The following is a 12,580-nucleotide window of genomic DNA, read 5'->3' as shown; positions in this document are numbered from 1 at the left end:
CCGCTTCCCATCGGTTCTATTTTTTTAATCTCAAATTCCTCCTCTCCTTCCTATTTTTTTTTGTTTGTTTTTGTTTTGGTTTTTTTTTCCAAATATAAACTCTCAGTGTACAAAACCATTCCCTGCTCGATCTGGTGCCTTCTCCTTCCTCACAGCCGGGGTTTTTGGTCTGGTTTGGGATCCTCCTTTGGATAACTTCTGTCTCTTGCTAGTACAAGAGGGATGCTCTGCATGTTGGGACAGTGCTGGGAGCATCTCATAAATTGGGATGAACCACTCCTGAGCACTTGGGATAAGACAAAGCATTTGCTCCCTAATCTCAATTTTCCCATCTTTTTTGAGAGTTCTTTTTGGGCTCTGCCACCAGTCTGAAAGTGGCAAAATCCAGAAATATCCCTTTTTAGTCAGCTCTAAAATGACCATAAGGGAATCTTAAAAATAAAATCTCTGGATTTTGGTGGTGGGAGCAGCCAGGTGAGATGTGGAGCTCTGCACTCCCAGAACCCCCACCCTTGTTCCTCCACTTCCCTTCCTGTCACCTCCCTGGACTCTGGATTTTCCTTCACCCCTGTCCTTGCAAAGCCTCTTCTGAGCCAGCAGGGAATTGGGAAGTGCCTTTTCCTCCTCCTTTTCCCTGCTGCTTTGCAGGGGGAGGCTGGGAAGCAGCAAAGGTCCTCAAGCTCTCCCCATGTTGGGGGCTTGGGGGGCCCTGGTGTCCCCCTGGAATGTGTGGCTGAGTCTGGGGGCCATGGAGCTGGGAAGGGAGAACATTTCAGAGGAGAAGCAGCTCCCCCAGCCCTTGGGAGGTTTGGAACACACTCCAGCAGCTGGGACATGGGCACGACTGCTCTTGCCATCAGCTCATCCCACCCATCTGGGAGCCTTTTCCTGCATGGAGCCACCCCAAAAGGACAATGGCTGGGGAAAAGAAGGTATGGAATTGCTCTATAAAGATGAAAGTGCCACCTCCCCAGGCAGGGCAAAACTCCATCAGATGTGATGGATGGGGATTGGGAAGTGGAGTTTTATTCCTGCCAGCCTGCGATGGCCAGTGGTAGAGTAGGAAAAGCTGCCTTGGGCCTTCAGGAAGGAGAGGAGGCTGAAAAATGAAGTAAGTCCTGGAGAAAGGGGTAGTAGGGAGCAGTGGGATCCTACACTCGGACAGTTTTGTGTTTCCTGTTTTCTTTTCCTCTCTGGAAGCAGAGAGACAGAGCTGGAAGTTTCTCAAGAACTTCCAGAAGAAGGAAGGATTCCAGGAAGGAAGGAAGGAAGGAAGTTTTGGGAGGATTTAATATTTCCTTGTGCAGGGGAATACAACACGGAGGGAAAAACCTTCCACAAATGGTACCTGAAGCTGCTTTAGGAACAAACCCAAAATATATTTGGAATGACCCAGAAAGTGAAATCTGTTGTCAATCCCCTCCCACTTCCCCCCAAGCCCTTCCAGGGAATTCCCAAAAGGAAATCCATGGGAATGGGGATGACAAAAGCTGTAAACAGGGAATAAATTAAACAGGGAATAAACGAGGTGCTGACACTTTCTCTGTGTTGTTTTTGTGCTCTCTGTGAAAATCCTGGAGTTGTTACTCTTTCTGAGAGGCTGAAATAATTTATTTTATCCCAAGGGAGTTTGGGAACACTCTGGGCTGGAAATAAAACCAAGGGGGGGAAAATTTTTAAATTTAAAAAATTATTTTATTTTAAATTTATTTTATATTTAGAATTATATTATTTTAAAATTAATGTAATTTGATTTTTAAAACTATTTATTTAAAAATATTCTATTTTTACATTATATTTTCAAATTATTTAATTTTTAAACTATTCAATTTTTGAAGTATTTTCTACTTTTTCTATTTTTATTTTTTCAGAATTATTTTATCTTAAAATTATTCTATTTTAAGAAATATATTGTTTTTTAATTTTATATTATTAAATTAAATTAATTTCTCAGTGGGAGTAGCTGTGTCACATGTCCCCTGTACCAGCCCTGACTGTGCTGGGTCTCCAGGAATACCCTGGAGAGGTGAAATTCCCCATCCAGAGCTGTTCCCTCTCTGCCTTTCTGGGGCTTACTTGCCCTGTAATTAATTAGAACTAAATTAACTCCAAAGAGGTTCTTTGGATCCAGGTTAAATTTGAACAATTTAACACCAAAAAGGGAATTACTGCAGGGTTTTTCCTAAATTTCTCCCCAGTTTCTTTTGGCCTTGGTCTGTGGGGTCAGGTGGGCACATCCTGGTTATCCCTTTTATCCAAAACTTGAGGAATTGAGGGCAAAAATGAGGCAGCAAGTAGGGGATTAGAGGCTTGAAATCCCCTGAGACTGCAGGATCCCAGTGGGATGCTTGGAAAAGTTGGAGACATCAGGAACCAGCTGCAGGATCGAGCAAAGATTTTATTGGCATTTAGGGGAAAGTGCAGGGAAAAGGAAGCCAGAGAAAGCCAGGTCTGAGAGGTGGCTGCTCCATGGGGGAAGATTTCAGGAGGAGGTGCCTGGGGAGCTCGGGATGGCTTCAAGAGCTGTGTGGGATGGGTGAATCCTTCCCATGGAGCAGGGGACGGCTCCAGGAGCTGTGTGGGATGGGTGAATCCTTCCCATGGAGCAGGGGACGGCTCCAGGAGCTGTGTGTGATGGGTGAATCCTTCCCATGGAGCAGGGGACGGCTCCAGGAGCTGTGTGTGATGGGTGAATCCTTCCCATGGAGCAGGGGACGGCTCCAGGAGCTGTGTGTGATGGGTGAATCCTTCCCATGGAGCAGGGGACAGCTCCAGGAGCTGTGTGTGATGGGTGAATCCTTCCCATGGAGCAGGGGACAGCTCCAGGAGCTGTGTGTGATGGGTGAATCCTTCCCATGGAGCAGGGTAAGGCTCCAGGAGCTGTGTGTGATGGGTGAATCCTTCCCATGGAGCAGGGTAAGGCTCCAGGAGCTGTGTGTGATGGGTGAATCCTTCCCATGGAGCAGGGGACAGCTCCAGGAGCTGTGTGTGATGGGTGAATCCTTCCCATGGAGCAGGGAACAGCTCCAGGAGCTGTGTGTGATGGGTGAATCCTTCCCATGGAGCAGGGTAAGGCTCCAGGAGCTGTGTGTGATGGGTGAATCCTTCCCATGGAGCAGGGGACGGCTCCAGGAGCTGTGTGTGATGGGTGAATCCTTCCCATGGAGCAGGGGACGGCTCCAGGAGTTGTGTGGGAGATGGGTCCTTCCCGTGGAGCAGGGGATTGCTCCAGGAGCTGAGTGGGGTGGATAAATCCTTCAAATCTTTCCCATGGAGCTCCCAGTTCTGTCTGGTGATGGAGAGGTCCAACATTCCTGCGGGGATGCAGTTGGAAAGCTGCTGCCTGAATTTCCTGTTAATTGTACCTTAAAAACAAAGGCCAAAGAGCTTCAGGGAATGGAAACTCCTGCTTAAAATCAGGAGCTGAGAAAGGGCAGTGAGGGCTCCCTCATTCAGAGAGGAGTTGCCCCTTTGGAATGGCTGAAATAGGACAAAACCCCAGAAATGCCAAGGGAATGCTGGAATGAGGAGGAAAATGTGAGGACAAATGACAGAGAGGATAAAACAGCCCCTTCCCATCCCAGAGTTCCAATCCCACCCAAAATGCCTGCATTTTCCTGACCTTATTACAAGAGACCAGAGGAGCCATTGGGCATCAGAAACAGAGAGTCCAATCCTGCCTTGGCACCAGATCCACATATTTCATGGAATCATGGAATGGTTTGGGTTGGGAGGGACATCAAAGCTCATCTCGTTCCACCCACTGCAATGGGAGGACACCTTCCACTAGCCCAGGGTGCTCCAACCTGGCCCTGGACACTTCCACGGATGGAGCAGGCACAGCTGCTCTTGCAAATCCATTCCAGGGCCTCCCCACCCTCACAGGGAGGAATTCCTTCCCAATATCCCATCTCCCCCTGGCACTGGGAAGCTGTTCCTTGTGTCCTGGTGCTGCTTCAGGCCCCTCTCCAGCTCTCCATCAGGATCAGGATTGGGGTACTGAGCAGTTGTTTCCCAGAAAAATCCTGCCCCTCTCCCTGCTCCTGGCACCTCTTTGTGTTGATGAGCCAATGCACAAAGTCCTTGGCCTTCATCCTGTCCAGGTACCGCGTGAAGTCACTCGTGAAGGTCCCCTCTGAGTGGCGCTTGATGTGGGACGGGAAGCTCTGGGAGTTCTGGGATCTGAACAACTTCCATCTGCTGGGTGGGAGGAGAAAGGAGGAAAACGGGGCTTGATGAACACCCCAGCAGGGTCCTCCCATAGGAGGTGCCCAGGACAGAGCTGTGCCCTCCAAGCCCTGGCCCTGTGCAGAGCATCCCCCAGAAAAGATGGAATAGTGCAGAGGAATAAATCTGGAATATTTAGTATGATTCCTACAAATCAAACACACAATTCTTGTTTCAGTTTCCAAAGATTTGCCAAGCCTGGCCTAGGCCTTCCTTGCATCCAATATATCCAGTGTCCTGTCCCAAATCGTTCCTCTCTGTCCTTCTTGGTGGATCCCAACCCCACCCTGGTCCCTGCTTCCCACATGAAAGCAGGAACGTGGGGCTGCTCTGAGGTTTGGATCATACTCCTTCATCTCCAGGGGGATTTGGGGATTTACCACAGAGGGTTCCCAAAGGACTTTGTGCCATGGGAGCACCAGCCCAGAGGGAGCTCAGCCCCAGCCTGGCTGGCCCTGGTGTCCCTGCTCTTACCCAGCCAGGAAATCCCGGGATTCCCTACAGAGGAATGTCCTGGGCTGTGGGGAGCCAGGAGGGTTAGTTTGAATAAAACAGGAGCACTGGAATAGGGAGAGCTGGGTCAGCAACAGGAATGGAGAGGTGTGGAGGCCAAAGTGCTGCTCTGCTAACAGCCCTGCCCTGGAGGGATGTCCCTTCAATGGGATATCCCTTCAATGGGCTGGGATTAGCTTATCTCAACCCTCCTGGAAGGATGCTCCTTAGGTTGACACATCTTCCCTTATCATGGTGAACTATCCCAAAAACTTCAGTGATGCCACCATGTCTTAGTACCCATGGTAACCCTTTGTAACCCATTGGTCTTTCCCCCTTGGTACCAAGCTTGCTTTCTCCCATAAAACCCCCAGTTTTTCCCCCAGTTCTCCAGAGAACTGTCATCCCTGGCCCCCTTCACAGAGCTGACGGATAATAAAAATATCTCTGTGGAATCGCCATACGATGCTTCTGACTCTGTCCCTGAGTCGGCCTCGAAAGCAGAGCTGAAATCACTGAGCTGATCTCACTGAGAGCTGATCACTTGTGGCTACAGGCCACAGCTTGCTGAGGCCAGATGTCTGCTCGAGACCCCCTCAGAAGGCAGCCCCTTGAGGGACCCTCTCTCTGGGAAGGTTGGTTCGGAGCATCAGAACTCCAAGGACCCCCCCCCCAGCAGCCTACAGAAAGGGACAAGCTGCTCCCACAGGCCTGCCCCAGTCATTCCCCATACCTGGACAGGTCCTCCAAGTCCTCGGGAGCCACCTGCCATCCAGCTGGGATGAGCACAGCAAACACCAGCCCGGACAGATACAGCCAGCACATCATCTGAGCTCCTGGGGAGGCAGAAATTCAAAAATTTCCTGGCTGTAATTCCTAAACCCTGTGGGAAGTCATGGCAGCACAGCTTGGGACTGATCCTCGTGGGACAGGCAGTTCCCAGGAGCGTGGACATAACTGGAATGGGTGCCTGTGAAAAATCCCATCTTTGCCATTCCCTGCTGGCACACTCCTGGCCCCTTGGCACAGGTACACAGAATAACACCCAAAGGTAAAATTACTTGCAATGAACTTTATTCCAAACCTCCCTTTCTCTCTGGGGGTGATATTTCTATCCTGGAATTATCACCACAGTGCTGGAGAACTTTCCCACAGCTCGGAAGAGCATCTTCCAGATGAGCAGGTTTATTTGTATTTTACATTCCTTGTTTTTGCTGGATCCTTCAGAAATTCTGTAGGAATAAAATGCCACCTCCTGACCTTAATTTGCCAAAAAACAGACATCTGTTGCCCATCACCAAATGCTTTCCTCATCCGGTTTGATTCTTTGGGAGATTGGGAGAAGGAAGGGAGGAAGAAGCACCTACCTTGGGTAAAGAGCTGCTCCCTCCACACCAGATCCGATTTTCCTTCTTCGAGCTGGTTCTGGCTGAACTCTTCTCCTTCCTGCTGCTTTTAAGCTCGTCCGGAGGATGCCCAGAGCTGACAGATGGGTCACAGGGATCCTGCTTTCCCTTAGATGGGTCACTGTGAATCATTACAGCTTCTCTGGAGTGGGGCTGCTGCAGAAAATATCGTTACTGGTGTATTCTCCAACTGACGCCTTCAATTAATTTTTTTTACATTGTTGTTGCTGTTTTTCTTACATTTGTGGTTTTTTTTCCCCCCACTTTTCGGACCTAAGCAGTGACCTGTGGGTTTCCTCCTCTCAGGTGAGGTGGCCTCTTGCTGGCACAGTGTGTCCTGCATCGATTCCTCTGCCCACGGGCTGCCCTTTCCAACACCTTCACTGAAGCTAAGACACAAGAAGGAAAAAAGAGCAAAGGCATAAACCAAGGATCTGTGTCTCCAAACATTTGCTGCTGTGTGAAATTCCTGGTGCAGCTCCTCAGCCAGGCAGATCCCACATCTGATCCAAGCTTGGGTGTGGTTCCCTGAGTCCAGACCTGAAACTGAGGATATTCCCAGCGATTTATGGGATTTGGGGGTGAAATGAGGCCCCATGAGGGGCTGCAGTTCTGGATCCCCATGGGACATCCGAGCTCAGCCCAGGAGCCCTGGGAACACCTGGAACTCATTGGTTCATCGTTTTCCAGGGTGTGCCATAGGAACTGGGCTCGTTTGTTTGATATCCTTGAATCCAGCAAAGGAAAAAGGAAAAAGGAGAAGGGAAAAACTGAGGGCAACCCTAAAGGGCCAGATCTGGGCCTGGAGGAGGGTGAAGGCTCCCAGGTGGGCCTGGGGCAGAGCCCTCAGCTCCCTGAAGAACTTCTCCCCACCTGGGGTCAGGAGGTCTCTGCTCTCAGACTGCGGATGGCAGGAGGTGTTTCCAGGGCAGTTTTGAGATCTCTGGGGAGTTTCCAGCCAAGGAAGAATGTCCAGGATTTGGTGTTTGGGGGTCTGAATGTGCCTTTTCTCCCAGGCAGTGGGAGACAAGAGCATTACAGACTCTCCTGGTGGGAGAGCTGGGCCTTTTCTGTCCCCCCAGGAGAGATGAGGGCTCCAGGTCTGGATTTCTCTGCTGCTTTCTGTGCTCTCCCGCCAGGACCTTTCTGCTCGTGCCTGGATAATTATTGTCATTCCACCGGCGAGAGTTCTGTAATTACTGCCACTGTCAAAATAAGGTTGGTGTTCGGGGGACACTCATCCTGAGGAGCCTTTAATGAGGGCCACCAATGGCCTTTCCAGGGAGCCGGACATCACCCGAGGGAGGGAGACATTAATTAGCTGAATCTGGGGAGGAGAGGGCCAGCTCTCCTGCCCATCACTCAGGTGGGATGTTTGTTATTATTGCCACCAAATTAGCTCACGATGTCACTGTTTGCAATGTCCCCCTGGCCCGGAAGGCCACGGCGCTGCTTGCGGAGGTGGTGGCTCAGGGAGGGGACATTCAGCTCAGCTCCTCATGTGGCTCCTCGGTTTTCTCACTGTGGCTCCCAGTGCTGGAGTGGCCTCAGAAAAACTCCCATGGGACCCTTTCTCCACAGTCCCCGGGTGAATGTCTGTAGCCCTTTGGGATGTGGTGTTTTCCCCATTCCAAGCAAACCCATGCTTTTCATCCTTCATCCTTTTCCAGCTGGATGGGGTTGCCGGGGGCTCTCCCAGGCTGGAGGAACACAGAGGGCAGGATCCTGAGCTTTGGGAGCCTGCAGAGCTGAACTCATCCCAGTTCAGGATTTCAGAGGTTTTTATGGACAGCAGGTGGCAGCGTTTGTCTGTCTGTCCTTCTCTGCCCATCTTCCTCTGCCCATCCTTCCTCCCCTGCCCTCCATCATCCTCCTCCCTTCTCCGAGGCTCCCAGAACTCCCGTCCTGCCCCTCCAAGGACAGCAGCGATTCCCTCTTTTTGGGGGTGGGAGGCCCCAAGCCGGGGGTGCTGTTGGTGACATCGCAGTGACATCACAGTGACATCACAGCTGAATTTGGATGATTTGGGGTCAAACTCTGGCTCTGGGAGCATCTCTGGAGAAGAAGCTTTGAGACTACAAAGCATCCTGTGCTGTTGGAACAGAGACCAAAACAGCCGGTGAGGGAAAACTCCTGGAATGTGTCCAGCTCCACATCCATCAGCTCTAGAGAAGCTCATCCATTCCTCGTCCAGCCCTTTTCCTGTTATCCCAGGAGCTCTCATGAGGATGAACTCATGTCTGGGAGTGGGGAGAGGCAGGAGGAGCCAAAGCTGCTCCCATGGGGATCGTAGCTCCTGCTTGGACTGTCTAGAATCAGGCTGGGAACATGATGAGTTCATCATGGAATCACAGATGATTTGGGTTAGAAGGGACCTTAACTCCAGTTCCATGCCCCTGCCATGGACAGGGAAGTTTATGCTTAAAGCTGCTCTTAAATTTAACCCAGATTGCTGAGGTGGAGCCAAAGCAGAGGGTGCTTCATTTTGAGGGGATTTATGGTTATCGGGGAGGAATGAAGGCTTTGGCTTCACCTTTGCTCCTTGGAGAGATCTTTGCTGCCCACAGAGTCCAGACCAGGGTCTAACCCAGGGCAGGGACTGGAAAACGTCCCCATCTGTCCCTCAGCTATGGTTCCAAGTCTGGGGCCCTGGGAATCAAAGCTTTTCACTCCCATTTTCCTCATGAAGGAGTTTGTGGCCTCCTCCCCACCACAGCCAGAGGTGCCACAGTGGCCAAGGCAAAACTGGTGAAGAAAGACCTCCTTGGGTCACTGGCTCCACCTGGAACCTCCCCGGTGACGCTGAGTGCCTGGGTTTGGTCTCAGCATTTTTTGGGCTGGATTTTTTCTGTTTTGCTTTGCAGGTATTGAAAAGCAAAGGGAGGGGCCATTGCAGAGTGAAACTCTGCATTCTCACCAGGTATTTTGGCAGTTCTGAAGGGCTGGGGATTATTTCCTCTCCCCTTTGTGCCTGTTTTTTAGGCAGGAAACATCTTTTGGTGCCGGGGAGGAGCGGAGTGGGAAGCTGAGATGGTGCCAAGAGTAGGACCTGATGGGTTGAGCGGGGAGAAGTCAAAAATTGGGCCCTCCCCAAAACCCAGCTCAGGCTGATCCCTGTGGTGGATCCCCATTTCTGATGGATTTATGACTCTTCTCACATTGCTGGTGACAAACTGGGTGAGGTCCTTCTCATCCCCAGCTCCCAGCTCTCTCTTGTCCCCAGGCACCTTCCCCAAGCTCTGAATGTCCATGATCCCTGGATATGGAGCCACTGGGGCCAAGGACAGCCTTTCCCCATGGGAAACATAGATGTGAGCCTGGAGAGTGGCAGTAGTTTAATCAGTGGGGGGTTGGAGTGGGGAGTTTGAGCCCATTGCTGGGCTGGGAGATGGGTGAGAAAGCAGGATTTGCAGGTGAAATATTTTGGTGTCGAGCATGGGGCTCTCAGCCCTGGGATCTGTACACCTGTGGGTCCCCAGCCACGATGAAACTCCAGTGCTGTCCCTGCTCCTCCTCATCCCCAGGAGCTGGTCTCTGGGGTCTCTGGAGGTCAGGCTGGAGGCTCAGTGCCCTCACCTGGGTGAACATTTCACCTTCTCTGGCCGAACCCATTCCTCGGCCTTGGTGGATGGAGCAGGGCATGGGATGCACCCACCTGAGCCCCCACTGCCAAAAGAACTGGGGTCCAAGCCCTGCATGGTCTCCAGCCCTGGCCCTCCTTGGCTGTTCCTCCTGATCCCTGGATCTCCTCAGTGATCCCTATTTCTCCCTGGCCCTCCTTGGCTGTTCCTCCTGGTTCTCCTTGGTGGTCCCTGGCCCTCCTGGGTGCTCCTTCACTCCCCGTGTGCTTCCAGCACGATTCCCTACAGTGAAATGTTGTTTTCCTTTCCTTTATGGAGGAAATACTTTTTTTGTGTACTATCAGATGTTTCTGGGGAACCCCTGGGTGCTATGAGCAGCCTCAGGCCCCCAGGGCCCAGCACCAGTGATTGCTGGTTCATACTGGGACCTTACAGGAGCTGAACCGGGGCAGCTCTGGGCATCACTAGCTGCAAGCACTGGTTTTGGGAGGCTGAGGGATGGTTTTGGGAGGCTGTGGGATGGTTTTGTCCCAGCACCTCAGTGGTTACACACCTGCAGCCTCACAACCGCTGACCTTGGGGTTTGGGGGGGGGGGGGGGGGTTGAATTTTCCCTCTTTATCTGAATTAATGCTGGTTAATGGCAGTTAATGGTTTATCCTGGTTAAAGGCTTATTTCTGCTAAATGTCCCTCTAGCTTTGAATGTGGAAAAAACATCAGAGTTTTGTTTCCCCGACTCTTTGTCTTGCCCATAATTCTGTGGATATCTTATACACCCTCCTGAGGCAGCTTCCCGTCGTGCACGAGCCAAAAATCTTCAGTGAAGTCTGGAGCAAATGTGGCCAAGGTTTTAATTTGCCCCTCTTGCAGGCTTGGGGATGATTAAACAACCCAAATACTCCAAAGTCTGAAAAAAAACCCTCTTAGGGCCCTTTTTGGCTGTTTGCTGTGCTTTTAGTTGGGCATTAATCACCTGTAACTGGCTGATGAAACCTGATGGGGCCATAAATCTGCCCTGCTTTGCATTCAAATGCAGCAATTAATCCAGGGGGGTGTGGCTGCAATTAGATGACAAATTGTGCCTCCAGATTCACTTGCCTGCTTGGACAGAAGCCGCCCGTGTTTGCTCAGCCGCCGAGGCTTGGCTGTGTCTGCTGCTCTTCCCCCGGGGACGGAATGATGAACCCCGGGAGCTGCAGCTGCACAATGAGGCCCCTTTGGCTTCAGCTCCTTCTCCTGGAGCTGGGAAGTTCAGCTCAGCTCCTTCACTTTGGGAAGTTTGGCTTTTTGGCCACCTGGGACTGCCTGAGCCCTTCTTTTCCCAAGGTTGTAGAATCCTGGAATCATCAGGGCTGGGAGAAAACATCCAAGATCATCAATCCCCCACCATGGGCTGCATTAACTCAGGTCTCCAAGGGCCACATTCCCATGGGTTTTGGACACTTCCACGGGTGGTGACTCCACCACTGCCCTGGTGCCATTGGATAGCTTTTTCCTGGAAAAGGGGCCAGCCAGGAGGGTTCGGGATCTGCTCCCAAGGAACAGGGACAAGATTAAAGTGTCTGGGGAAGTTTAGGTCCTGTCCCCTCCTGTCAGGGAGTTGTGCAGAGACAGAAGGTCCCCCCAGAGCCTCCTCTTCTCCAGGCTGAGCCCCCCAGATCCCTCAGTTCTCCAGACCCTTCCCTAGTACTCCAGCCCCTTCCCCAGCTCTGTTCCTGGCTCTAGACTCACTCCAGCCCCTCAGGGTCTGGTGAGTGGCTCCAGTCTGAGCCCAGAATTCAGATGTAGCCCTGGCCCAGCACAGGGTGCAGGATTTATCCTGTCCATCCTCAGACCTCGGGCAGGAAAATTTGGGACCCCCAGATGCAGCAGGAGCTGCTTCCACCTGAGACAACCCTGACAGTGCCTGATTTGGGCTGGTTTTGAGACTAGAACTGGTCCTAAATAGCAATGGCCTGAGCTGAAAGGACCCACTGCTGGATTTGCTGCTGCATCTGCTGTTAATCCCGGTGATGCAGGATGGTTCATCCATGGATGGTGTAGGGTCAGTGCTGCAGGATGGTTCATCCATGAATGGTGTAGGGTCAGTGCTGCAGGATGGTTCATCCATGGATGGTGTAGGGTCAGTGCTGCAGGATGGCTCATCCATGGATGGTGTAGGGTCAGTGCTGCAGGATGCTTCATCCATGGATGGTGTAGGGTCAGTGCTGCAGGATGGTTCATCCATGGATGGTGTAGGGTCAGTGCTGCAGGATGGTTCATCCATGAATGGTGTAGGGTCAGTGCTGCAGGATGGTTCATCCATGGATGGTGTAAGGTCAATGCTGCAGGATGGTTCATCCATGGATGGTGTAAGGTCAGTGCTGCAGGATGGTTCATCCATGGATGGTGTAGGGTCAGTGCTGCAGGATGGTTCATCCATGGATGGTGTAGGGTCAGTGCTGCAGGATGGTTCATCCATGGATGGTCTGGGGTCATGCCTGGGGTGGGTGGCTGTTCCCTGCCCTGAGAAGGCTCTGTTTAATGGCACCCAGATGTGGTTTTGCTGCAAAGCCTGGGGGATGAGGGTGGCTGCTGGCACATGGGGAGTTCTCATGTACATTGCTGTTTCCATGGCAAGAAAGGAACATTTTGGGGTTGGGTAGTGCAGGAGGGATGAGCAAACTCCAGCACAGCTCTGGTTGCTGCAGGGATGCTGCTGCAGACAGAGAGAGCCGAGCTCTTCTGAGCCCAGCTCTGTAGTTGAGCTCAAAATCCAAACACAACGTGGTTGAAATCCAGGACAAAGCCGTGGGGATGCAAGCCCTGATGTCAGCAGTGGGATAAGGTTGTGTTTGCACACCCAACATGCTTTTATCCACTGATTAACTGTTC

At 51.7% G+C, this 12,580-nt stretch overlaps 1 protein-coding gene across 1 annotated transcript; it reads right to left on the bottom strand.

Moving 5' to 3' along the window:
• Positions 1-3,956: 3,956 nt before the first annotated feature.
• LOC134054823 (pro-glucagon-like) lies at positions 3,957-5,547 on the bottom strand. Its single transcript, XM_062510818.1, has 2 exons — positions 5,453-5,547; positions 3,957-4,200 (listed from the first exon to the last, which is right to left on the bottom strand). Exons 1-2 carry the CDS (start codon positions 5,545-5,547, stop codon positions 3,957-3,959), a joined length of 339 nt encoding a protein of 112 aa, XP_062366802.1.
• Between the last annotated feature and the right edge of the window lie 7,033 nt (positions 5,548-12,580).

This window comes from Cinclus cinclus, chromosome 30 (assembly GCF_963662255.1).
Source record: "Cinclus cinclus chromosome 30, bCinCin1.1, whole genome shotgun sequence".
Lineage (NCBI taxonomy): Eukaryota > Metazoa > Chordata > Aves > Passeriformes > Cinclidae > Cinclus > Cinclus cinclus.
The sequence above is the reverse complement of the archived record's forward strand: the minus strand, read 5'-3'. Positions and strand labels throughout refer to the sequence as shown.

Bases quoted from the DNA above. Each gene is read 5' to 3' on its own strand.
- LOC134054823 (XM_062510818.1), bottom strand. From the start codon at position 5,547: ATGATGTGCTGGCTGTATCTGTCCGGGCTGGTGTTTGCTGTGCTCATC. The intron at 4,201-5,452 runs GTATGGGGAATG...CCTCCCACCCAG, and splicing joins GACTTGGAGGACCTGTCCAG to CAGATGGAAGTTGTTCAGAT.